This window comes from Simochromis diagramma, unplaced genomic scaffold (assembly GCF_900408965.1).
Source record: "Simochromis diagramma unplaced genomic scaffold, fSimDia1.1 OVJJ01000676.1, whole genome shotgun sequence".
Lineage (NCBI taxonomy): Eukaryota > Metazoa > Chordata > Actinopteri > Cichliformes > Cichlidae > Simochromis > Simochromis diagramma.
This window is the reverse complement of record NW_024387466.1, coordinates 2,547,539-2,575,432: the sequence shown is the minus strand read 5'-3', so window position 1 is coordinate 2,575,432 and position 27,894 is coordinate 2,547,539. Positions and strand designations below refer to the sequence as shown.

Sequence of the window (27,894 nt, the reverse complement as noted above, 5' to 3'; positions counted from 1 at the left end):
ATATGTATTGTGTAATTGATCCATCTTAGTGGGGATTTAAATATTACAAGTTATTATTAGTGGCTTCATATTTGTCTCTGTTTTACCCCACTATAACATTTGACTTTAAAGTGGCTGTTGGGAGAATCCACACCGTTTTTTTGATAGATTGTATTTTCTTTTATATATTGTAAGCAGAGCTGCATGGACTCCACACTGGGATGAGAAGAGGCCTGCTGTTGCTGTGTGACACTGATTTTGCTGCTGCACTTTGTCTTTTAGAAATAAATCCAGTTTCCAGCCAGTCTGTGTCTGTCGTCACAACGCAGTCAACCATTTGAAATCTGCTACATCAGCACCTAACCAACTACAAGCCTTGCAATACCACGTTGACTAGAATATGAGGTGAGGTGCACACTGAGGGCAGTGAATCCCAGGAAGGCCACCATTCCAGATGGGGTGACTGGGAGGGTCCTAAAAGAATGTGCAGACCTGCTGGCTGGGGTCTTCACTAAGATCTTAAAAGTTTCATTGTCCTAGTCCTGCATCCTGCCATACCTGAAGAAGGCCAAAATTGTCCCACTCCCTAGATGGAACAACATTGGCAGCCTCAACAACTACTGACCAGTTGCTCTAAGTTCACATACAGAGCTAACAGATCAACTGAAGACGCCATTGTAACAATGGTCCACACCACTATCTCCCACATGGAATAACAGGGGCGTTACGCTAGGTTACTCTTGGTGTACTTAGCTCAGCTTTTAATATGATATTCCCAGGCAAACTCATAGTAAAACTGCTAGATATCAGACTTCCTTTTACCACCTGCTGCTGGACCAGAGACATTTTCTCTGACCTTGTACAGAGAGTGGGTCCTCCTCTTTCCTTATCCTTCAGCCTTAATACCAGCTTTTCACTAAGTCCCTTACTGTTCTGCCCTCCCTGTACGTTGATGCCCAGTTTGGCAGATAGATAAACAGTTCTTCAAAAGGAGAGGCAAAGGCTTCCAGTTCTCATTGCAGGGTTTATTTGTCTCCCTAATGAAGGCACTGTAAAACTACAAACATAAGAAAAGCATATTAAAACATACATCTGGAACATAATATATTTCTCACATTACAAAGTACAGACTGAAGACTTAGCAACTTGAACTATAGCTGGTATAACCAAGAAAAATAAATGAAAACATGTTAACTCCAAATCCCGCTAGCTTGATGCTAACACACAATGGAATTTCCTATTGACATGCTAACACAATTAGCATCGGCAGTGCAGCTAACATGCCGGCTTCAAATATGAGAGTCAACAACCCATTTTACATCACATGCTTAACATGAACACAGAATATAATCGTACTTACAAGCATATATTTCTCATGCTCCAGTACAGCCAACTTCAGAGCTAATATTTTGTGTGCTGGTATCAACTTGGCCAGACTCCATGAACTTTTCCTATATTTACTAGAGAAACTTGAGTACACAAACCCGCTTCCTCCCCCTAGTGGGGTGGTGGAGCTACTGCACCCCAGCAGTGGCAGCACACTCCCCGCCTGGTATAATGAATTATACCACTACCCATTCCCTGGATGTAGTAGTAAAACAACCTCCGACACTGGCCGCAAATACACTTTAGGAGTGCCATTCTTGACTACCTTCACTTCCACCTTACGTACTCTATGATCTTGGCTAGGAAAGGCTTTAATCACAAGTCCAACAGGCCACTCAGTCCTTTTTACTTGTGAATCCTTCATCAGTACAACATCTCCCACTTGAAGGTTTGGCTTCTCTGTTGTCCACTTTCTCTGTGTTTGAAGCGTGGTCAGATACTCCGTTTTCCACCTCTTCCAAAATGCATCAGCGAGTGCTTGGACCCTTTTCCAGTGTTTGTTGGACAGATCATTAACATCAAAATCCCCAGAGGGAGCAGTCAACGTATCTCGTTTCTGTGTCAACAACATTGATGGGGTGAGAACTGCCGGTGCTTCTGGGTCAGAAGACACTGAGACCAATGGTCTTGAATTTATAATGGCGGTAACCTCTGCCATCAGGGTGACAAGTGTCTCATGTGTGAGGTACGATGGATTCAGCCTCAGAAGAAGAGCATCTAAGATTCGCCGAGCGATACCAATCATCCTCTCCCACACCCCACCCATGTGGGAAGAGTGGGGAGGATTGAATATCCAAGTACACTTGTTGCTTTTAAGGTAATTCCTCACCTCAGAATCTGATGTGTCAAGTCTGAGTTCTTTACAGGCTCCAGTGAAATTTGTTCCCCGGTCTGATCTGATTGTTTTGATTGGCCCTCTTATGGCAATGAAACGTCTGAGCCCATTGATGAAGCTTGTAGTGGTCATAGTCTCTATAACCTCAATGTGCACAGCTCTGGTAGTCAAACAAGTGAACATTACTGCCCATCGTTTACTTTCCGCATGCCCTCCTCTTGTTCTTCGGGCAGTCACCATCCAAGGTCCAAAAACATCCAACCCTACATGAGTAAATGGTGGATCTGGTGAAAGTCTTTCAGATGGTAAGTCTGACATCTTCTGGTCCTCCATTTTACCTCTCAGCCTTTTGCAAGTTACACATTTGTGTATCACACTAGATACAAGCCTTTTTCCCCCAATCAGCCAAAGTCCTGCCAACCTAATAGCTCCCTCCGTGAAATGGCGTCCTTGGTGCGCAGCCTGTTCGTGATATCTTCTGACCAATAATGTAGCAATGTGCGTCTTGGGAATGACCAGAGGATGTTTATCATCAAAGGACATATCGGCTGAGGACATACGGCCGCCAACTCTTAATAGCCCATCTTTGTCCAGAAATGGTGTCAGCTTTCGCAGTGGACTTTGTTTTGGGATTCGGTCCCCTTTGGCTAGACACTGCAACACCCTTGCAAAGGCATCTTGTTGTGCAGTTTTAATGATCACTTTTACTGCTTGTTCTTCTTCATCCCCAGTGTTGCCACCATGTGTATCTGCAACACTCCTTGCCTTTTTGATTAGTGTGGAGACTGCACGAGTCAAAGCTCTCCAAGTGGAAAATGTAAGAAACCTTTGAGCTCCAAGCGAGCTTTCTTTAACCAGTGAGCTGAAGGTCGTTACTTCAGGGCGAACTTCTGGATCCACCTCCGGATGTATCAGCTCAAAGTCATCACTCTGGGGAAGGAGTCGTTGTGAAGGGCCCAATAGAAATGATGGTCCAGTGAACCAATTGGTGCCTTTGAGAGCTGCAGCAGTTGTTGGCCGAGTCCCATGGTCTGCTGGGTTTTCTTCAGTGGTGATGTAATGCCACTGATCTGGACGAGACGACTTTCTGATCTGTGCTATCCTGTTTGACACATAGACATAAAACCTGCGTGAGGTGTTATATATGTAGCCCAGTACTATCTTGCTGTCAGTATAGTACGTCACAGAATGAATGTCAATATCCATCTCATCTTGAATGAAGACTGCCATTTCAGTTGCCAAAACCGCAGCACAAAGCTCAAGACGGGGCACGGTGTGCGCTGGGTGTGGGGCCAGCTTTGCCTTTGCCATAACAAATCCCACGTGGATCTCTCCTGTTGCAGAAATTGTTTTCAAGTAAGCCACAGCAGCTATAGCCATGACTGATGCATCTGAAAACACGCACAACTCTCTGTGCTGAGTCTGTGTAGACAAAGACACTGGAACATATAGCCTTGGGATCTGGAGCTGATCTAAGTCTTTCATAGAGTCTTTCCAGAGTTTCCAGTGTTCTTGTTTTGAAGCTGGCAATGGTGTGTCCCAGTCATACTGTTCAATGGAGAGGTTTCTCACTAAATGTCTTCCTCCCACTGTGACTGGCACTACAAATCCCAAAGGGTCAAATAAACTGTTCACTGCAGACAAAATCCCTCTTTTTGTCAAGGGCTTCTCCTCCTTCGACACACAGAAGGTGAAGTTGTCTGTTTCCAGATTCCATATTAGACCTAGACTCCTCTGAAGAGGTAGTGACTCCACTCCCAAGTCTAGATCTTTCAAATCCTTGGCCAAGTCTTCTGATGGGAATGCTTGCATAACACTGCTGCTGTTCGATGCAATCTTGTGTAGCTTAATGTTTGATTTAGCTAGCATCGCTTGGGCAGTGTGCAGGACACCAGTGGCTTCTGCTTCATTAGGAAAAGATGCAAGTCCATCATCCACATAAAAATTGCGTGTGATGAACTCCCTTGCACTGGTAGTGGAGTCTTCTGCTTGCTTAGCAGCTCGTCTGAGGCAGTAAATGGCAACTGCTGGTGATGGACTGTTGCCAAATACATGTACTGTCATTCGAAACTCTTTTACTGCTTTCTGGAGATCATTGTTTTCATACCATAAGAACCTCAGAAAGTTGCGATGTTCCTCGCACACCTTGAAGCAGTAGAACATCTGCTGCACATCCGCTGTAACTGCTATAGGTTCTCTGCGGAAGCGGATCAGAACCCCAAGGAGAGTGTTGTTCAAGTCGGGTCCACTCAGGAGCACATCATTGAGGGAAACCCCTTCATGTTTGGCACTTGAATCGAACACTACCCTTATCTGGTCAGGTTTTTGTGGGTGGTAAACCCCAAATATTGGTAGATACCACCTTTCCTCACCTTCTTTTAATGGAGGGGCCAGCTCTGCTTGCTTTTCAACAAACATTCTTTGCATGAAATCGATGAAGTGTTTCCTCATTTGTGGTTTTTTCTCCAGAGTTCTCCGAAGAGATGCAAGACGCTTTAAAGCTTGAGGTCTGTTATTGGGAAGGTGGTTTCGTGGTGACCGAAAAGGTAATGGGGAAACCCAAGTATTGTAACTGTCTTTATAGACTTGTTCATCTAATGTCTTCAAGAAACTTTTGTCATCGATTGACATTGCCGGGACGTCATCATGTTGTGTCCTTTGAAACACCTGACTGGCAAACTCACTTTCCTTACTTTTCAAGTGTTGTGCAGAGCTTTGAAGACTTAGGTTCGAGGTGTGACAACCAAGCTTTTCTTTGACTTGCATATTGTTTGGACATGCACTCAAGAGTGAAGCTCGTCCATTTGGTAGAATGTTGGTCTTGTATACACAGATGTTGGATGTCTTATGCACTTCTCCCAGACACACTTCCCCTACGATCACCCAACCAAGGTCGAGTCGTTGAGCATATGGTTCATTATGGAGACCATTATGCTGTTCTCTGACTTTGTGCACACGCAGAATGTCTCTGCCAAGGAGAAGGAGGATGTCAGCTTCTGGATCAATTTCTGGGATTTTTCCCTTGATTGCCTTCAGATGTGGGTAGAAATGAGTGACTTCTGGGGATGGGATTTCCGTCCTATCATCAGGTATCATATCGCACTCAATGAGAGTAGGCAGGGGAAGCTGAGTGGTGCCATCAAGGGACTCCAAAATGAAGTCACGGGCTCGTCTCCCTGCTATCTCCACAACACCTGAGCATGTTTTCAGTGTATACGGCTCAAGCTGTCCTTCAATGTTGAAGATGTCAAAAAAGTATGTTTTAGCCAAGGAGCGATTGCTTTGTTCGTCTAGAACAGCATACACCTTGACAGCTTTCTCTGGTTGCCCAGCAGGATACACTCTGACCAAACATATCTTAGAGCATGACCTTGAACCAACTGAGTCTCCGCATACTTCTGTGCATTTTGATGTCACGTCAGCCACACTTGCTTCTCCTTCTCTTTCCTCCCCGCCATACCCTTCACTAGCCACCAGGCTCTCTGCTCTTTGAGGACGAGGATTGGGGTGTAGTGCGGTGATATGTCTTTCACTACCACAATCTGTGCACTGCACTGATTTAGGACAATCTTTGGCCATGTGCTGCACAGAAGAACAACACTTGAAACAAATGTTGTTGTCCTTTAAGTATGCCTTTCTTTCTTCCAGGGTCTTACTTTTGAAAAGACGGCATTTTCTGAGAGGGTGAGGCTTGCAGTGTAGTGGACACTGTTTATCGGGGTCCAAGTTGTTCTTGCCTGTAGGAACGTTTGGGCTGGCTGCCAGATTACTTGCTATTTCCGTCCTCTTAGCAGAGACATGTGAACGATACTTCTGTTGTGTCATTGTCTCGATTCTAGGATTGTTGGCGTTGGCACCGGTTACACACGAAAAACTCGGGTCATTACGAATTTTAGCTTCTTCGTTCACAAGTTTCACAAAAAAGGAAAATGGAGGATAAGACACTGCATTCTCTCTCTTGAACCTCGAGGCAGCTGCAACCCACTTCTCCTGAAGGTTGTATGGGAGTTTTTCCAGAATCGGATTCACCCCGTGGGCTGTATCGAGGTGTGAAAGGCCTGGGAGATGACCGCTTGACTTTGCAGCATGAAGTTCTAGCAGAAGATCCCCCAACTCTCTCAAACGCTGGTTGTCTCTGTTCGTCAGCTTCGGTAAATCCTGGATTTTCTTTAAAAGTGCATGTTCAATGACTTCTGGTGCGCCAAAACACTCTTCGAGTCTCTGCCACACCATCTGAAGACCTGCAGTGGGATTGTTTATGTACGCAGCCCTGACTCGCTTGGCTTGTGCTGCTGATTGTGGCCCGAGCCATTTGGATAGCAGGTCTAGCTCTTCTTGAGGTGTTACACCCAGATCTTGAATTGAACTTAGAAAGGAAGCCTTCCAAGCCCAGTAATTTTCTGGTCGATCATCAAACCTCAGCAGGCCTGAGCTGATCATCTCTTTCCGTATCAGGTATCTCGTTAGATCAGACGTGTCAGCATGACTACTCCTTACAGGTGTGGGTGTCCATACCTTAGACTGAGGATGGTGCAATCGATCATAGTTTGCTGGCTCGCCTCCATAGCTCCAGTTGCAAGATTCTCTCTTTGGGCTCAAAGCACGGAAGACTGGCAAAGGTGTGAATTCTTGGTTGTTGCTCCTACTGGGCTGATGGATACTTGGTTCCTTGTGAGCTTTTGGTGTTGCATCGATGGCCGTGGCTGGCTGTGGCACCAGAGAAGATAGGAGTTCTGGATGATTAACTTGTGGAGTCTGCAGATCGTCGCCGAGTTCTGACTGTTGCTGCACATACTCTTGGACTCGTTCTAATGGGCTGATTTGCTGCATGCCGTCCAGCTGGGGCTGTTGTGGGTGCTCACTCTCTTGCGCAGATGCTTCCCAAGCTTGAGCCTCAGCTAGGGCTGCTGCAGCTGCCTTCTGCGATTTGAGTACGTGCAGCTCTGCATCCAGATCTGCTTTCTTTTTAAGCTGCTCGGCCTGTTGTTTTAGGATGCTGGCTTCCTGCTTAGCAAAGGAGAGCTGAGCACGGGCAGCTTCTGCTTTTGCTCGTGCTCTGGCGGCAGCAGTAGATGATGATGTAAGCTGGCTGGAACGTGAAGAACTGGACACTTTTGACCTTGTTTCCAGCGTCTCATCCATCCTTTCTTTTAGAGAACTATCTGGTTGATGAGAATGATGCTTTTTTACTGTTCTGCCCTCCCTGTACGTTGATGCCCAGTTTGGCAGATAGATAAACAGTTCTTCAAAAGGAGAGGCAAAGGCTTCCAGTTCTCATTGCAGGGTTTATTTGTCTCCCTAATGAAGGCACTGTAAAACTACAAACATAAGAAAAGCATATTAAAACGTACATCTGGAACATAATATATTTCTCACATTACAAAGTACAGACTGAAGACTTAGCAACTTGAACTATAGCTGGTATAACCAAGAAAAATAAATGAAAACATGTTAACTCCAAATCCCGCTAGCTTGATGCTAACACACAATGGAATTTCCTATTGACATGCTAACACAATTAGCATCGGCAGTGCAGCTAACATGCCGGCTTCAAATATGAGAGTCAACAACCCATTTTACATCACATGCTTAACATGAACACAGAATATAATCGTACTTACAAGCATATATTTCTCATGCTCCAGTACAGCCAACTTCAGAGCTAATATTTTGTGTGCTGGTATCAACTTGGCCAGACTCCATGAACTTTTCCTATATTTACTAGAGAAACTTGAGTACACAAACCCGCTTCCTCCCCTAGTGGGGTGGTGGAGCTACTGCACCCCAGCAGTGGCAGCACACTTACTGTACACACTGTAAATACACGACTGTGTCAGTACCCACCCAGGCTCGTCCCTGGGGGTGATGAGATACGATACAGAACTGAGGTTCACAGGCTGTCAGACTGGTGTGCACGCAACAACTGTCTGGCAGGAGATTCAGGTTGATGAGGTCTTGGACAAACAGACTCAAAGACAGCTTTTCCAACAGGGAAATAGACCTTATTAATGCTAACAGCTGAACAAATTGGTTACCTTTAAATTTGATTGGTCCAACTCAGCCATTGATTGCAATGACAGGTGATGACATCATTTTACCACGCCAGCTAGAACCAGCTAGGGATGCTCTTGACTTGATGGTGGAATGGTCTAGACGTGACCTTAAACCAAGATTTGTCCACTTAAAGTGGAACGATGCGGAGCTCCTGACTCAGAATACTTTATACTCCAGAAGAACATCACTGTCTGTCAACACACTGAAATGTGGTGACATTTCACTGAAACTCTCCAAAGTGCAAGTCTCTGATGCAGGAACATACAGCTGCCTTGTTCCTGAAATTGGTGCAAAATCTGGCATGGAGCTTGTTATTGGTAAGTTGACATTAACCCCATTTGCTCTTAAAATAAATAAAAAACAAAACAAAAGGAAGAAAGAAAGAAAGAAAGAAAGAAAGAAAGAAAGAAAAAAACATTAAAGGATGAGCTTATTGACAAATAACAGAAGGGTTCTTGTGACAAGAGGGCTATTCTACTGGGAAGTGGATCATCTACAGGGCTATTTAGAGTTAGAGACATTTCATAGGTCATTTGGCTTGACCAGATGGACATTTAACCCTTTAAGACCTACCATAGAACCAAGTCCGCCAGAGCTTATATTATATTTTTACATGTTGTGGTGCCATTTTTGGGAGCATTTCAAGTTGCTATACATCAATACAACCATTACAGCCTAAATTTTAATAATATGCATGCATTAAGTGCATAGTAATTACATAAATTGCAAAAAAGTGCAATAAACTACAAAAAAATTGAAAATCATTTTTGTTTTTTAACATATATTTCTAGTTAGAGAAATTTAAGAGGCTTATCCCTCAAAACTGTAAATACAAAAAAGTTGCACAAACTAGTTTCCCACCACAGGAAATTTATTTTGAGTGTCTTCATAGTTTTATTTTTGAAAAACACCAATTTCTATAGTCAAAGGAGCTTGCAAAGAAAAGCGTCTGGACTTCTTTAAGTTACTTGAAGACGTTTCACCTCTCATCCGAGAAGCTTCTTCAGTTCTACACAGCAAATCCAGCATGTCCAAATTAACACCGTCAGATTTGATTTCAACACTATTAAAGTGTCTATATGGGTCCACACCAGAGAGTGTTAATTTAACTCTTTTTGGAGAGTTGGTACATTAACTCTGATTTAGTGTTAAATATCAAATCTGCCTGGAGTTGAAAATTTAACACTCATTAACACTAACTAGGTGTTAAGAGTTTATATATTAACTCTTACAGAGTATTTTATTTTGACTACAAAAGAGTTATCGTCTATTTAATTCTAAAAAGTGTAAATTTTACTGTTCTGATCTTTTAGAAATTCCTTGGGGAAAAAAATATTAAAAAGAGCCAATGTTCTTCTGAAAAAGATTTATTTTTATATGCACCACATTTTCAAAACATTTTTTAAAACATGTAACAATATGGAATAATGTATATCTTCTCATTTTCATTTGAATATTGCTTGTCAAAGGGTCTAACATAGTTGAGCTGGTCAATTGAAATAACAACATGCTCATTACTTTTTTCTTCAATGCAGTATGCATGAAAGTGTTCATCAAAGTACAAGGTGTTGACAGTACAGCCTATTATGAATGCATGTTGTTCATGTATTATGATATAGCAAATTTTCTTAAACACTGGTAGATCACTGGACATTCCAGTGCATAAAAACAAACCAACCTGGTATTCAGTGCCATAATTTCTAACCCAATTTGTAGTTGAAACATTTACACATGAATCTACATTTAATGACTCGCACAACAAATGTCCACCTTCCATGCTATCAACTCTTTTTAATTTTAAAGGACCGAACTGAAATCTTTTAAAACAATAGTTTTCATAGTAAAAGGCCAATTGACGCTGATGTTGCTTTACTAGAGATTTTGTAAGGTGTTTAAAATTTTTGACAGCCCTTTTAAAAAAATTGTGTTTTGCTTCAAAACGCATACACCATATGTGGATAAGAGGGCCAATTTTCTTAATACACCTTGGATAGTGAATCATTAGGTGGTGTTTAGGAATTAATTTTCTACCAGGGAACAAGTTTTTAAACATGTTATGGTGATCACAGATCAGATGTTTCAAGTAACATATCATGCCATCAGTAAGGACTGGGGACAACACAATATCAACAATTTGCAACAACAGGAGAACAAAATTCCAGTGACTATTGTCCCGCTCAACTATGTCTCCAAAAATTAGTGGAGTATTGCGTAGGATACATAATGACTGAATGGCATTTAAACCTAAGTGTTTGCTGTTATCGTCTATTTTTAACCCACTTGGTTTATTTTTACGCTCTACAAAACCATAATTAAACGTCTGTATCCTGTCAAGTAATGTGCTAATGGAGATGTAGCCATTTTTGATCATGTATTGAAAAAAAAGTTTGAGCTCATACTGCACAACTCCTTCCAATAAATCGTGCATTATATCAACTGCATAATTGTCAGTGCTGTGAAAATATTCCAATGAATTGAGCACACAAGATCTTTTAACTCCATAAATGGAAGTGAGAGCAGGGTCTTCACTTAATGCATTACAGTGTTCAATATGAAGTTCTCTGGAGCGCAGAACAATGTCCGAACTGTCTTCATTAAACACAGACTGAATTTCTTCCTTGTTTACTAAACAAAACCTACACCAGTTTGTTGCACTAAATGATTCAACAAAACCTAGTAAGCCATTTAAAGCAAGATTGTCTCCTGTAACTTGAACAACAGAACCAAACACTGGCTCTTCAGTAAAGGGAAGCAGGATTCCTTTAGTTTCTAAAATTTTCAAGTCATCAATCAAAGGCTTTAGTATTTCTTCAAAACCATATTTCTTTAAGTCTTCTGTGTAGAAAAGAGCAGCTAGATGTACATTCATCAGCACAGAGTTAACCTTTGGTGGGAGGTTTTTTATAGTGAAATAAATACAGCCCAGTTTGTGGATCCCTTTCTTCGAACCTAATGGGTTAGCAGTTTCAAAATCATCGTAATACAGTAAAATCTGTAGAGCATATTTCTGTTGTGAAAACAGAGGATGGTTTTGGAAATATAATCCATCATTAATGTCTTTGTATAACCCAGCTTGTGTTTGTTTCTCATGCAAGAAGCATTCTCTAATGTCTTTATTCTTGAAAATTGAATGTATCGTACCTAAAATGGGCACATACATGTATTTGTCTCTGACAGGTGTTTCGCTATAAACCCCTGTAGTTCTATGTCTACGTGTATCCAATCTTACACCAAGTACAAATTCTTTAGGCTCAACTATTTCCCATTTTTCATCGTAATATTTCTGTCTTTTTTTCTCAGTGTTAAATTTTGAAAAGGGGTTATCTAATTGGTTTAAATTGTGCTCAACTCTTTTGTAAATGTCTGATTCCTTACTATCAGGGGAAAATGTTTGGAGTACTACTTCTCTTGCTTGACTCTGAACATCACTGACAACTTCCTCAACAGAACTAATTATTGTTTGAACAGCACTCTCAGTAAGACCAGAAGCTTGTAAGTGAGCGACAATAGATCCACACATTCCAACAAGCGAGTCCTGTGAAATAACAGTGGGAACCTGTGATACAGATGCAGAAGTAGATGGTTGATCACTAAAAGAGTCTCCTAGAGAATGTGTTTGTTGGGCAACTTCCTGTTCCATCCCTACATGTTTATCGTGATAATGACTATGTACATTATGAAGATGTTTTCTAAAGCCATTGTAAGTACAAAAAGATGAAAGACATCCCTGCTCTCCACATTTTAAACGCAGATTTTTGTTTGGATATAAACCATGATGAAACTTTAAATGTTGACAAAGAGCTGAACAATTTTTGTGGTGCATTTTACAAACAAAGCATTTGAACATTGTCAAACAGTTGTTGTTTTTTTAAATCCTCCTAAAAGCGTGTGGACCTTGCGGGCATTTAACGGTCTCGCAGCAGACGTGCTCTCAGTTCCTTGACTCGAGGGCTTTCTTTTGTGTTTCCAACATCAATGTTGTAGATTGTGGTTTGAATGAAGGTGTAGAAACTGGAAAGAGCTTCATCATATGAGAGGCTGAAGACAAAGTGTGCTTTGAAAAGCCCATCAAAAGCAGCCACTGAAGTTGGAGCATCACATGGGATAGCTTTCTGGTCTACAACGATGAAGAACCTCTGAATGTTCTTCTTTTGTTCACCAATGCAGAGAAGGAAGGGCTGCCTGGTGTTAGCTTTCTCCAGGAAAGTAGTGAGGCTGACTCCTTCCTGGAATTTGAATAGCACATTTCAATCATGAGTAAAATTTTCTTTTCAACTGTTTGGCTTGCATATAAGGTCTGTGGGCCCAAGCAAGTAACCCGTCTTAACACAAATGGATCCAAGTAGAATAAAACAGAGTAATGCTTTATTTTTGAAGTTCACATTCTTCTGTTTGCAGGGGCAATGAGTGTGTGCTGAACCCAAATCTGTGGATTAACTTCTTTTGGAAAGGAAAGCCATACCAGATTTTATCTCTTCTGATATCTATAGATACAGCATGATTTCATACCAAATACACAAAAGATAATTAATTTACTGCATCTTTTCTGTTTTTATCTTGTGGCTTACCATGGACCAAAAATCATTAATTACAAACAGTTTTTACAAAAAATTAGAGTAGAGTAATAGAGCATACCTTGATGAATCTCACAAGATGATTGGCTGCCTGTGCAGAGCTAATTCTTGCTGTTTTTTTGTGGCCTTTTGATGTTGGGGGCAGGAGATGCAGCAACAACAGAAGAGCTGCCATGTCACTATCCCAGCCTTAAAGACAAAAAGCACATTTGAGACAAAAGGTTAAACATGAACTAGAAAACAGTTGGAAAATAAGCAGTTAAATGATGAGATTTCTGGAAATGCTTACAGCCACAAGGATGCATAAATTACTAATTTACTAGTCTATTTACGCTCAGTTAACTGTTTTAAGACAGACAAATGGAAATGTAAGTATTTTATATACTGAAACACTGTCCAAATTTACCCCAGTCATTTGAAGCCTCCGTATCAAAAGATGCTCGTAACTCCTCAACACAAGGACTTGATGGAAGACTTTGGGTTTCTGCGATGATTTTTTGCTTGAAATACGAAGACCACTTTGTAAGAAATCTTCCAGAGGCCTCATCTCCAAGCATCATTGCAAAATCCTGATCAATCTATTAATAAGACAAAACAGGAACCAAATACTGGTTACTTAAGAGTTCTTGGCAAAATGTTATCTTTAGTTTCAGATCATGAAATGTCTAAAAATATACTCACCAACCCCGGTGTATCAAGGAAACGAGGGAAGACATCCAAGATTGCTGATGTTGCATCTGGGTCATGTACCAGCTTCTGTCTATATTCAAAAGTAGCTTTCATCTTCTCTTTAACCACAGACCTATCTGTTGAGTGTCTAATAACAGACAGAGCCTCTCTGCACTCCTCACCAAAAAGCTGTCCACTAACAAACAAAGATTCTCTTCGGGTTGTTGGACTGTGCTGGAAGTTTGGCCTGGGACACCCACTAGCACCATCATAGGTATTGCGTTGGACAATCTTGAGTCTCCAAGCAAGATAGCCAGTATTAGCCTCCGGATCATAGTAATGTTCCTGCTCATGCATACACATTAATCACACACAAAAACAAACAAAAAACATACACAACAAAAAAATGCAACAAAGGAATGCATATTTGGTACCACTTTAACAACATGTATAAATTACAGAGATGTTGCGTTTCAGAGATAACACTTACATAGCCATTTTTTGAGTAAGGATCTTGGAGATATGGAAAAAGTGTTGCAATCCCCAGTGCATAGTTAGTCCGAACACTTATGGGTGGAATCCTCCTTTCAAAAACAAAAAGTGTATTGCTCTTCTGCTCACTCGACAATTGTTTTTATGATCATCAAAGAATACTTACCCGTGTGATTCTATCATATCTGCAACCAGTATGTTGACCATTTGTCGACGAGTTGGATCTGACAGTGTTTTAGTTTTGTCGTATTCATTGAAAATTTCTTCACCCTTTGGGTTTGAGCTCAGGACACTACACACCTTCTGTTTAAAAAAAAAGTCATACTGATTAAACTGAAGTCAATTATACAAAAAAGTTAGTGTTTGTAAAATGCTGTTAAGCACTGGAAATTGCTTTAGGCTTTGCTTTTGACCTGCTTCGCTTCATCGCGATCAAGCTCTTGTAGGCCCTTCTTCCTGTTCTTTGTACTTTTGAGGATCATAGTTGAATCTGATGAACTGGTAGAAGCTGGGGACGATGGATGGTCTGACAATGAAACTGGTGATGTCAGGAGGGCAAGAGGGATTGGCTGTACCGATGACTCTGATTCATCGTCAACCACACTGATCTCAATGTCTTAAAGGGAAAAAAAAGGCACATAAAAGGCACTGAAAAAAATGTGCAAAATGCATATGAGAAGTCACAACAACTGCAATAATGTTCAACCACATAAATTATATCTGATAACAGCATGTAATATGCTCTCAACATGTAAAAGCATTTTACAGTTTTTCAAAGAAGAAAATTGGAATCTGAAAGGTTGTTAAATCTGGCTAATAATCATGTAAACTTTGAAGATCATGAAGAAATGTACTCCTCTAAATTATTATGGATCTACTGTACCTGTTGCTGTCTGCATTCTATATCCAACTTTGAAAGCTCGAACTCCAGACTTTACCAGCTCATCAAAAATGTCTGCGTCAACTTCAGTGTCAGAGGTATCAGTGAGGATGAGTACACCTTCTGTGAAGAATTGAGGCTGCAAGCTGAACTTGTCCATAACTAAAACAAAGAAATCCGAAATGTCACTATACTATTAAAACCACCAAGTCTTACTGTTGATCACTTATAGGTGATAATTTTATACTCATTTAAAATTGCACATGAGTACAAACCATCTTTAAGAAACTGGTGGAAATGAAAGCATTCATCACTTTCTGGAACTTTGACATACTTCTGCACTCCCCCATATTCCACCTTTGCAAGCATATCCTGTGTGGAGATTCAATAAAAAAATTAGTTGTACAGTAATTAATTGGACAAATAACCTGGTAATCAATTGAAAAAAGAAGAATCATGATCCATAAGTTGTGTTAAGCAAAGCATTTTCCCAAAAGACAATTCTAGATACTAAACAATTTGTCCATCTTTCAAGTCAATATTATAGTCACGATTACGTCGACTATCAAAGTCGCTTTGTAAAATCCCAAAAGACAGGAATAAGTAATAGGATTTAAGAGTGTAATAACGGACTGAAACAGAAGATGGCAGCACTGCATGTACAAGGATGCCAGCTGCCGTTAAACCCCGAAGAAGAAGAAGAAGCTGTGTCCCAGAACTCATAGCGCGGCCCTGCTCAGTTTCCAACAATGGCGGCAGCTAGTTAGTTTTAATGTTACTGTTAATATTCTTTCTGGGTCACAAAATAAACGTTTAACGTGTTTTCAGGCGAGAATGTAGCTGTGTAAACCTCAAATATCGGCTCAGTTTATCAGGACACCACATATTTTCAAAAGCGCTCCGACGTTTTCGGAGACGTCTGTTACCCACCAGCTCGATAGCGAGCCGGGTGCTAGGCTCACTAGAGCCGTGAGAACACCGGACTCCCAGCAAATAGTTTTCAAACCCACCGCAGTCTTTCGCTACTCAGGTTAAACATGATATACAAGTCACTTAGATAACTTAAAAATTTTATTGTTTGGCTTTTTTCAGTATTTTATTTGTTCCTGAGTAAATCGGCTGACTTTATTAAACTCCACCGAAACACTCTGCACATTTAATTAACATTTAATAAACTACCATCTTGTCTTTATTTTTAGTTAGCACATACCTTAAACACTTAAAGCTGTAATCTAATGATAGTTATATAAGAGCAGATGCTGCTGGTGCAATAAGCTGTACGTTTTACGTCCAATTGATGCATGATCTGATTAGTGGACTAATTGCAAAAATAATCAGTGACTAGTTTACTATCAAAATCATTGTTTGTGACAGCCCTACCCATAACACATTTGTTAAAATGATGCTCTCTATAACAACTGAAGAACACAGACAATAGTTAATTCCGTAATAAATTATAAGCCTTGATCTTTTTAATTTTTACCTAAAGTGAGTGCACAAAACTCTGAAAAGATCTAAATGTTAACATAGAAGCCAGTCAGCACATCTGCTACTGCCGTTTACTATATCAGTTTATGTGGGAGATAGTTTTCAGGCTTTAAGTGCCACCATAATTTTATGCCAACCTAAACATTGTTTTAAGTGTATTTGAGTTAGCAAAAAAATGACTGAACACTCATATGCAAGTCTTTTGCCCGCCAACAATACATTTCAGCTAGCTAAAACAGATTTTTATGCTATCACCGAGCAACGTGCTAATGCTTTTCACACAGCTTTGTCTCGACTCAAAAAAGCCACAGAAATAAAACGTAGTAATAATAATAATTACAAGAATCTCATAAAAAATGACTTACCAGGCGTGGCAAACAACTCGGAAAAATGGAGAGCTAAATGTTCTGAAATGGCTTCCCTTCAGCTTCATTCGGAACCTGTGATGCTGGGGCGGAGTCTATGAATTTACTCTATTAGTGTCATAGCCCCTTTAGGAGTTCAGAGTTAAGAGGTCAAGAGTTAATGTTTCCATTCTGACACCTCCAGATTTAATATAGAAACACTCATTTTTAACACTCGATTTTAACTACTAATGTTTTACACCTCAGAGTTACATTAAAAGAAAGTGACTCTACTTAGAGTAAAATTAACTCTGCTTTTGCACAAGGTCTACTAACACCAATATATTTAACACTTTTGAATTTGCTGTGTAAGGTCAAATGGTGGAGAGTCCCAGATATAAACCTAGTGGGAGTAACCCCCCACAGAGGGACAAAAGGACCCCCTGATGATCCTCTAATCGCCTGAGCCAAGGTGTGAAACTGGGTGTGGGTCCCAATCAGCCAGAGTTTCGGGTGAGTTCATGGTGAAACCTGGCCCCACCTTATCATGCGAATTCCTGAGATCAGATGGCCCAGGATGTGAGTGGGCGTTAAGGCGTCTGGGAAGGGATCTCAAAACTGGATTATAGATGGCAGAGAGTTGGTGTCGTAAACCCCCGCCTCTGTTCAAAGATGGTCGCTCACAGTGGACATCTTTTACTGATTTTCTTTCTCTCTGTGTGTTCAATGAAGCTAAAACACAGAGTGAGAATCACCAATTAACTTAATATGCATACAGGAACAAGGAAAATTTTCAAATGCCACATGAACATGCTAATTCTATACAAGCCAAGAAAATAAAACATGGAGTATGTTGAACTGTAAACCTTTTCTTCGGCTAAGTTTGAAGGCATTTTTGAGACTCAAAATGTGGTTTTAGTGACAGGGTTAGAATTGGGTTTTGGTTAACTTTAAGGTAAGGGGCTAGGGAAAGCATAATGCCAACTAGATGTCCCCAAAAGATATGAATACCCAACATATACGTGTGTGTGTGTGTGTGTGTGTGTGTGTGTGTGTGTGTGAGAGAGAGAGAGAGAGAGAGAGAGAGAGAGAGAGAGAGAGAGAGAGACAGCCACAAAGCTATTTTGTACTTTTTAGTTTAGTTTTTTTAGTTTAGTTATCCAAAACAACGATTGTGTCGTCAGGATCTGCTTTTAAATTCAACATAGAAATGTCTGGTTACGATGCATGTAAGGGTGGGTGGGTGGTGGGTAGGGGCCAACAGCATCCGCTCCCTTACACCTGACACATGGAAGCGCTGTGTGGTTCTAGAGGGAAGAACTAAATGCAGACTAAATGTAAATAGCAGCTTGCTGAAGCACAAAACTCAGCCATCAACTGATAGAAACTAAGAACACTAATACTAGGAGAGAGCACACAGCCTGGGTTAGGACAGATCACAATGCGTCGATGAACAAAGGAAAACTGAAAACTTAAATGCACAAATGAGCTCAGGGATGAGAGAAAACACCTGAACACAGCTGAATGGAATGATGGATAAATAAAACAGGAAACCCAGACTGACTACAACACAAGAGCTTGACACGGACAAAAAAGTAAACAGACTTCATATGGAGACACACAAACATGCATAGACTAAATACAAGAAATTGAAAAAGGAGGAAGGGAACACAGAATAAAAGAAAATCAATTAAACACACACAAGTGTCATGGTCTGGGTGTGTGGCTGTAAAATTCCATTGAAGGTCTGGACCTCCCTGGTATCCACCCATGGGCAGGGCCTACAGCCTCCCTCACCTGAAGCTGATTGAGGCAATCAGGTTGGAGATTTAAGCTTCAGACTTTTTTGGAAGGAATCTCAGGAGAAAGATCTGTCATTTAAAAAAGATTTCGTTTGCATTGGCAGTTGAAATTATAAGTTTACACAGTGCTGGTGACCTCTGTGTGAATCGGCAGCATGCTTCATAAAAAGGACAATGCTCAAGTGCGCTGCACAACATTATATAGTGAGACAAAAGCATAGATTATAGCAACTATCCTCCTACTGCACGGATGTGGCAGTCTTGGTGTCTGCTGCGAAGCATCCTCATATTTCCATGACCTCGTCTGGTGTCTTCGTCTTTCTCTGTAAGAGACAGAAAAGGAAAACACCTCTCTCCCCAGCCTTGATAATCGAATACTATTATCCATTTTTCTTCTAGTGATTCAAAGTTGGTTTAGAATATCATGTTTGGGACTCTCTGACCCAGAGACTTATTCTAACCATTATCCATGTGTGTAAGCGTCTTTGCAATCGAGAATCTGTGGCAAGATCTGAAAACTGCTGTTCACAAACACTGTCCATCTAATCTGACTGAGCTGGAGTTGTTTTGCAAAGAAGAATGGGCAAGAATTTCAGTCTCTAGATGTGCAATGCTGGTAGAGACATACCCTAAAAGACTGGCAGCTGCAATTGCAGCAAAAGGTGGTTCTACAAAGTATTGACTCAAGGGGCTGAATAATTACGCACACCCCACTTTGCAGTTATTTATTTGTAAAAAGTGTTTGGAATCATGTATGATTTCCGTTCCACTTCTCACATGTACACCACTTTGTATTGGTCTTTCACATGGAATTCCAATAAAATTGATTCATGTTTGTGGCTGTAATATGACAAAATGTGGAAAAATTCAAGGGGGCCGAACACTTTTGCAAGCCACTGTACATGTAGAAAATATAGAAAACAAAGCACCGAACGTGAAGAGCAGAAAACCACTGCATCAAAGCACACCGCCATCTTTGATTTAATGACAGTTACAATTACATGATGTTGAACATGAGTTAGTTGTTGTAGCTCCAACTTTCCCATAGTGAAGTAGACCCATCAGCAGCAGCAGAGCCACCATCATCTTGATGAACACAGTCTGCAAGATGAGGTAAACATTATGGTAGGGCTGTGGTGAATCTGAAAAACACAAAAATAACCAAAGTAAGTACAAAAATGTAGTTTTTAAAAGATGATTAGATTATTAATGGAAATATCCAAACCTACCTGGCCCTATGCAAAAAAGAAATTGGCCCACTCTTGTTTGCAAAATTTTTTTTTTTTTTTTTTTTTGCCACACTGGAGGGGTTTCAAGCATAAATGGCTTGTTTAACATTATGTCAAGCATTTCAAACAGATTTAGGTCCAGAGTTTGACTAGACCACTTCAAAATCTTTATTTTTATGTCAATGACTTTGTTTCTTTGAGTGTCCTACTTTTTTTTCCTTGTCTATTATTGCTTGTTGAGATCTTTTAGCGTATTTCACTTCATCAGATGAGTTCTATTTAAGTGAGTCACCAGGTCTAACTGCAATGAGGGATGGGTGCGTCATGTAAATGCAAATCCTGTTTAAATTTAATGAATCGTTTGTTGTAAAGTTTTTTTTTGTATAACACTGTGTTTTATCTTTTACTAGACCATATTTCAGTTAGAGACAAGTAGGGATGGGTATCGTTTAGGTTTTATCCGATACCGGTGCCAAATCGGTACTTTTGAAACGGTGCCGGTGCTCAAACGGTGCTCAAACCGGTGCTTAAAGAATGGAGAACACAAAATTGGTCCAAAAACCTCTCATGTTCAGCTGGTTTTTGTAAAAAGATAACAATGTTAGCCTTTTCTGCAGCTATGGGGCATATATGGTATCACTCTTGGCTGGAAGCAGTGCTTAAACAATGGGAAAAACACAAACTTTATGCAAAAACCTCTCATGTTTAGCCGTTTCCCTCTTTTTCTTTGGTCATTTTAGCCTTTTTGGCCAGGGTGAAGGGAGTATCTGCCATCAAACAAGAAGACAGCCGCATGTAGCTATGATGATGTTTGCTAGTTCACCTTACTTCCAGCCAAGAGTGATACCATATATGCCCCATAGCTGCAGAAAAGGCTAACATTGTTATCTTTTTACAAAAACCAGCTGAACATGAGAGGTTTTTGGACCAATTTTGTGTTCTCCATTCTTTCACCTTACCTGCATTAACGTAATAGGCAAGGCAAGGCAAATTTATTTGTATAGCACAATTCAACAACAAGGTGATTCAAAGTGCTTTACAGAGACATTAGAAACAAAAACAAATAAAAAGCATGATTTAAAATTGATTAAAACAAGCAAACAAACAAACTAACTAAACACACACATTTCACACCTGTTCGCGCGATCTGAACCCTTATCGTAAGGGGAGCTACCAGTCCTTCTGTGGACGAGCTACTTTCTATTTTAAATTCCCTGAATTTAAAATACTCTCTAGACCCAGTCTAGACCCAGCTGAGGAGCTACCCAGAGCTCTAAACCCACTTAACAAACAAACAAACAAACAAACAAAACAGTATATAAAATCAAAACAGATAAAATCAGAACAGTAGATAAAATCAGTAGTTAATGTAAGTTTTGAAATTTAAGCTTAACAAACAAACAAAACAGTATATAAAATCAAAACAGATAAAATCAGAAATAGATAAGATCAGTAGTTAGTGTAAGTTTTGAAATTTAAGCTTAAAAGTGTGGATTTGGTGCTTTATTCAAATGCAGCTGAGAACAGGTGAGTCTTCAACCTGGATTTAAATAAACTGAGTGTTTCAGCTGATCTGAGGCTTTCTGGGAGTTTGTTCCAGATATAAGGAGCATAAAAGCTGAATGCAGCTTCTCCGTGTCTGGTTCTGACTCTGGGAACTGATAAAAGACCGGATCCAGATGACCTGAGGTCATAACGTGGTTAGCCTACTCAACGTAAATTACACACAAACAACATTAAGCTACTCACGCAGAGAAGAACGGCTGCTGCTGCCATCATCATCTGTCATCATTTCTGCTACACTGGCAGGGCTAGGGGCCAGGACTCTCCTCTTCATGTTTTTGGGGGATGTTGCTAACTCCGGGTCCGATAACAGGCACCACACCCGCAGTAGATGTGCTCGGTGTGAGGTCTCGCAGCAAGCTATCAAATACAGCGCATTTCTTGGCTTTTAAAAAAAAGCCCGCTATGCGTCGCCAGGTGTTTCATCGGATTCGAGGTGTTACCTCCTTTGACAGTATCACAGTATCAGCTTAAAGCACTTGTTGCAGGCTGCTGAGTTTGCATCTTTTGCTGTGAAGTACAGCCAGACTTTGACCGCTTCGCCTTGGGCATTTTTAATCTGTAGCTCTGCTCTAAAAGAACGCACGTACCTGGCCCTGCCTACTATCCTCGGAAACGTAAAATGATTGGCTAGAAGTGTATCACAGCTCAGGAAAAAAACGCACCGAAATAAAGCACCAAAATGTGCGCTGCTTTTCGGTCTGGTTACTACCGTTTATGTCAGAACCGGTGCCATCATGGCACCGGACACCGGTACCCATCCCTAGAGACAAGCTTGTTAGGCTCAGCCAGAAGGTGATGCGTCTGTTTGGGAAAAAAATGTAATGCAACAGTTTTAGATTAGTGGTTGACCACAGTGAGTGTGTGCGTTACAAGCTGTAATGACTCTTTTCTTGTAAACAGCATTCATACACATAGAAGACAACAGACAGGTCAAGTCAGGTGCTTTTATTAGCTTTCAGCCTCATATCTACTTATAACCATGTGGGTCTGGCAGCCAGCTGTGTCTAACTAGACAAAAGTTATCACGATTTATAAATGTAGAAACCAAAACCAAATGAAAAATCTTCAATTACAAAATCTCTCACTGAGATGTGATTATGTCTTCAATCAGATCACTCTGCAACCTGCAAGATAGAATGGAATAAAATAAAAAAAACAAGTATATTTTTCTTGTACTCTGTGCTGTAACAAGGTTTCTTTTCTACATACGTATTATTTCATGGCAGCATCATTTAACACAAGTTTGGGAATGAGTAAATACGCTATATACAGTGATGTGAAAAGTGTTTGCACTCTTCCAGATTTTTGAGTTGGTTCTTTTTGTATTTTTGTTACACCTGAATGTTTCAGATCAAAGAAATTTAAATATTAGAGCTAGATAACACAAGTAAACACAAAATGCTGTTCCTAAATACAGGTGTTCATTTTAAGGATGAAAACAATCCAAACCTACATGGTATTGCGCCTTTTTAAGGTCATGCAACAGCAACTCAGTTTAGGTCAGTATTGAGGTCAGGACTTTGACTGGGCCACTCCAAAATCTTCATTTGGACTTGCTAGTGTTTTTTGGACCATTGTCCTGCTGTAAAACGCAAGTCTGCTTTGCTGGAGGTCACGAACAGATGACCAGACATTCTCCTTCAGGATGTTTTGGTAGAGGTCCTGAGACAGGAAAACAGCCCAGACCATCACACTACTACCACCATATTTTACAGTTGCTATGATGTTTCTTTTCTGAAATGCTGTAGGTTTTATTACAGATGCCATGTGACTGAAACCTTCCAAAAAAATTAACTTTTGTTTTTTCAGTCCACGAATATTTTCCTAAAAGTCTTGAAGATGTTTTTGGCAAATGTGAGACATGTCTTTGTGTTCTTTTTGTTCAGAAGTGGTTTTCTCCTTGAATTCTTCCATCATTTATGCCCAGTCTCTTTCTTACTCCGACCTTAACTGAAACACGAGGCCTGTGGTTCTTTAATGTTGTTCTTTGAGTTCTTTTGTGACTTCCTGGATGATTCGTTGATGTGCTCTTGAAGTAATTTTGGTAGACCAGTAACTCCTGGGAAGATTCACCACTGTTCCAGGTTTTTTCCATTTGTGTATAATGGCTCTCTCCGTGGTTCATTAGCGTGCCAAAGCATTAGAAATGGCTTTGTTACCTTTCCAGACTGATAGATTTCAGTGACATTGTTTCTCAGGTGTTTCTTTAGATGATGATGATGATATTGTTTTTTTTTTTGACATATTTTAAGCAGATTCACTTTGTCAGACAGGTTCTGTTTAAGTGATTTCTTGATTCAACAGGTCTGCCAGTAATCAGGCCTGAGTACTGTTAGTGAAACAGCTTTCCAAGCTTTCCGAACAATGTGATTAATCACAGTTAATTCCTGATTTAACAAAAAGGGCAATCATTTTTTTCACACAGGACCAGGTTTGTATAACTTTTCTCCCTCAATCAATGTAATCGTTAATTAAAAACCGCATTTTGTATTTACTTGAGTTATTTACTTGAGTTTGTATGTTACTAAAATGTGTTTGATAATCTGAAACATGTTATTATGAAAATACAAAACACTAGGAAATCAGGATGGGGCCAACACTTATTCACACCACTGTATATCTATATTATAACACTGGAGTTAGCATTGGAGTGTCTACACTATGAAACCCATTTATTCATCTTCATCACATATTATCTGAATGCAACACGTAAGGCATAACTGCCCCCAGTCTTACCGTCTGGATTGGAGAATAAAAGGGATCCTCTGCTATTGGCTGGTTTATACCTGGTGAGAGGATTTTTGTGGTGGGTTCTGATTCTTCTTTGATAATAGATGGAAATAAATTAGTTGGTAACCCATATTTCTATATAATAAAACACTTGTTAGGTGATGTTTCTGCTGTTGCTTAATCTAAGCATCACTATTAAATGGCTTTCAATCACAATGAGTCTCACCTTGTGGCTGAGTGTCACCCTGGGCTAAACTGTATAAAAGCTTCTAGCAGACAGTTCACCTTCATCTAATACAATAAAACCGAAAGAAACAGTGGGAGTGAAAAGATAGGTAACCATAATAACATTATGGCTTTTAATCACAATGAGTCTTACTTTGTGGCTGAGTTTCACCCTGGGCTAAGCTGTAAATAGGTCTATTGGACCGTGCATCTGATGGAGAGAAACAGTGAGAGTGAAAGAATAGAGGACCAAAGTAATATCAGTGACAATGACCAAGGATTGCTAACCTCTATATTCAGTGGTTTTAATTTAAGGTTTTAGGGAAATCTTGTTGAAATATGTTGTTCTATAATAAAATTACATTAGTTTGAAGCCCATTTTTTATGTAATAAAACACTTATTTACCTTAGATTGTTTCAAATACTAGGTGATATTTCCTTTTTTTCCCTTAATCTTAGTGTCACTATTAAATGACTTTTAATCACACTGAGTCTTACCTTGTGGTTGAGTGTCCCCCTGGACTAAGCTGTAAATAGGTCTATTGGACCGTGCATCTGATGGAGAGAAACAGAACAGAAACTGCCCCGCCCTCTCGCTCAGTCGCTTAGTGCCTGAGCTCGGATCATACCAATATCAGGGGGGATTCACGCACAGTCGTAAATTCCCACAGTGTGCACTATGTGCTTCGAATATTGTGTGTACTTTTTGTTTTATACAGTTGTCAGCCAGGCATCTAACTATGAAAAAATTACACCCCAAAAGACCCCGGGCTTCTGACAAAACAACCCGGGCTTAAGCCCAGTAAGCCACCCCCACGCTCCGCCCCTGGTGAGTGGTATGAAGTATAAATATTCCTTGTATGAAGTTGTCAATTTTACCAATCCCAGATTTATAGATCTATTGTGTGAACACAGCACACAAGTAATCCCTGTCCCTGGTCTAACCCACTGGATTATAGTATAGAAGGGGTCTTCTGCTATGGGTTGGCAGAGATCTGCCAAGGACATCTCTGTGCTGGTTCCTGCTTCTGCTTGGTCAGCAGATTAAATTAAATGACTTGGTTGCCAAAAGATTTTACATAATAAAACATTTATTTGTCTTAGAACATTTTAAATCACTTCTTGATGTTTCTGATGTCTCAACGCCATCATGGACATGCCTTTTAATCACAATTAGTCCTACCTTGTGGTTAAGTGTCACCAAGGCCTAAGCTATGGCAACTAGGTCTAGAGGGCAATACATCTTCACATAGTAATGAACAAAGACAATGGGAGTTAGGGGAATAATAACCTGTTAGAAAGAAAATAAATGTCATTCCTACATGGGCCCATTATGTCAGCGATGGCATACGGAACACTTAGCTAACTAAAAACTTCATTTTCAAATTGAATTTTTGCTGCTTGCCTGATAATTTGACCACAATAATATCAGCTACTCTGGTTTTAATGCTGTCTCTGTACAAAACAAAGATATTACACTTTACAGTTCTGAATGTCTGAAGGTGAACTTCACATTTTGAGCTGCATGCGATACAGTATGTGTCTACAGTTATTGTTTTCCTGTGTGACTACTTTCTGCAGCTAACGCGATGCTAAAGAAAAATAGATTTCAAAGTAGCTGCATTGCTTTCAAGGTCCCCCAGTCTTTTATATGAACTTTACCTAAACAATGAATAAAAACATTTGACGAAATGAAAGCAAAATAACTTATTCAGCAGCAAAAGAAGATTAAAACTACGCTTCACATTTGATAAATATGGTCATGAATTCCCTCTTTTGCTTTTTTGCTTCCACCACGATAAAATCACACTTCCTCCACATCTCTCTCTCTCTCAGTGTGCTTCGAGACCAGTTTACCATCAAAAAATCTGTTTTCGCTTGCTTATTGCGCCCCAGTCCTCTGTTGCTTATAGTGATGTCGCCCTCTGTTCTTTTTTTAAATGATCTCTGACAAGAAAGCTTAATTACTGCTGTTCAACACAGAAGAAGTTTAAACTTTCACAAATTTTGCCAAATTGCTAAATGCTTAGCTGTGTCTCTAATAAAACCTCTGTAACTTTGCCCTGCTGCAGCATCGGGTAATGTTCATATGTTGATTCGTGGTTTTCTTCAGTTTTAGATCTACTGCAGAATATTTTTAAGATTATCTGCTATAAAAAGACAGGCCAGGAAAATCTCCTTCATATTTTTTTCTCCTCAGTTACTTTGACACAAAGGCATCTGCTGTGATGCTTACACCTCTGATGAAGTCTCACACATGTCAGCTTTTTGTATACATAGATATAAAAATATGGACATGTACTGATAAATGATAAGAAGTATAATATCTCTGACTGTCTGAGTCAAAATTGAATTGAATAGAATAGAATAGAATTGGGACCTTGTGAATCAGAGTTGAAACGCTTATTGAAATCAGTGAACGCAACATCATTTGTTGTTCTGTTCTCCTCATGCTGCACTACCAAGAGTAACCACTAGATAGCAGCAGGGGCAAGGTTTTTCCCTTCACTGCATAATGAGCTGTGATCATTCACAGATTATCAGTCATCATTAAAACAGCTAGAAAGAAGAAACTGCTTTACTATTACTTAACACTTGTGTGGTGTTCATATTTATGCTAGTCAACCAGTACTGGTGCATCCGTTCTTTACTTGCTGGCCATTTCATAATGTTTATCAAGATTCAGTTCAGCATTCAGAATCAGCATACTTTATTAATCCCTATTATGAAAAAGGAAAAAGACAAACACATACAGAGTGTAGTCTTTTAACAATAGTGGCAAAGTTACTATTACTATCAGCATCAGGCCAAAACCTCATTATGACTAACCCTTTAGTTAAAGAGATGTCCTAACTACTAAAGAATTCCCAACTCTGACTCTTGTAAACTAATAATATAGTCACACAGCTGTAATGAAATTCTCTGCATTTAATTATTAGTTATTATTAATCTACAGCTCTCTTTTACAGTGTTTTTTTCCTGCCCCCAAACAGTTGCGGCATACGGCCAGCCTTAATTGAGCCTAGTTGTGCCAGAGATTCAGTTTTTACTCCAGCAGGTCATCTTAATGTCTCCCTAAAACATTGCTTAGCACACTTCTATTAGCTCTAAACCAGAAGTGAAGATTTGAACTGTGGAAAAGTCACTATTAAAAGTGAAATAAAGAAAAAAAATAGAACCTTTCATGGCTTCATCATTCAGCAACCCATCTAATGGAGGAAACTGAGGCTATAGTTCACACAGGCACATACAAATACGACAAACTCTTTCCTTTGATGATTTTTGAGTTCCAGTATAACACCTTTTCATGGTAGATGTGTAGAAATGAAACAAAAACCCAAACCTCACAGAAACTAAACCTAAAATAGAAACTGGAATGCTAAAAAACACTATCTGACATTTATTGGATACTAACATTACATAACCTAATGTAGAAATATGTTACACCAACGCTTAAATGTTTAAATCTCTAACAGCAGTAAATGTAATGTCAAATCCAAATATCAATGGAGAAAAATAGAGGCTTCAGTGCTAGGTAGCTGAGTTACATTCACCAAGATGCAGTGATTTAATTTGGTGCAGTGACTCTCACAGTGCACATTTTAACTGAACTGATGCTTACCTCAGTGGTACCCACTTTG

The 27,894-nt window shown here is 39.9% G+C and overlaps 2 protein-coding genes across 3 annotated transcripts; both read right to left on the bottom strand.

The window, feature by feature from the left end:
* Positions 1-913: 913 nt before the first annotated feature.
* On the bottom strand, positions 914-27,875 carry LOC120723297. Its single transcript, XM_040014672.1, has 6 exons — positions 27,866-27,875; positions 25,612-25,615; positions 20,923-20,925; positions 7,822-8,001; positions 1,340-7,518; positions 914-1,036 (listed from the first exon to the last, which is right to left on the bottom strand). Exon 5 carries the CDS (start codon positions 7,340-7,342, stop codon positions 1,550-1,552), a length of 5,793 nt encoding a protein of 1,930 aa, XP_039870606.1. The 5' UTR covers positions 7,343-7,518; positions 7,822-8,001; positions 20,923-20,925; positions 25,612-25,615; positions 27,866-27,875; the 3' UTR covers positions 914-1,036; positions 1,340-1,549.
* On the bottom strand, positions 11,526-17,065 carry LOC120723313. 2 transcript variants are annotated; one of them, XM_040014702.1, is made up of 10 exons: positions 16,723-17,065; positions 15,145-15,241; positions 14,873-15,031; positions 14,403-14,605; positions 14,156-14,292; positions 13,988-14,081; positions 13,510-13,842; positions 13,235-13,406; positions 12,890-13,017; positions 11,526-12,480 (listed from the first exon to the last, which is right to left on the bottom strand). In XM_040014702.1, the coding sequence occupies exons 2-10, from the start codon at positions 15,236-15,238 to the stop codon at positions 12,160-12,162; spliced, it is 1,641 nt and encodes a 546-aa protein (XP_039870636.1). In that variant the 5' UTR covers positions 15,239-15,241; positions 16,723-17,065; the 3' UTR covers positions 11,526-12,159. The 2 variants fall into 2 exon arrangements, with proteins under 2 accessions (XP_039870636.1, XP_039870637.1); XM_040014703.1 differs by lacking the exon at positions 16,723-17,065 and having other exon boundaries at positions 13,988-14,078; positions 15,145-15,322.
* Positions 27,876-27,894: the final 19 nt, after the last annotated feature.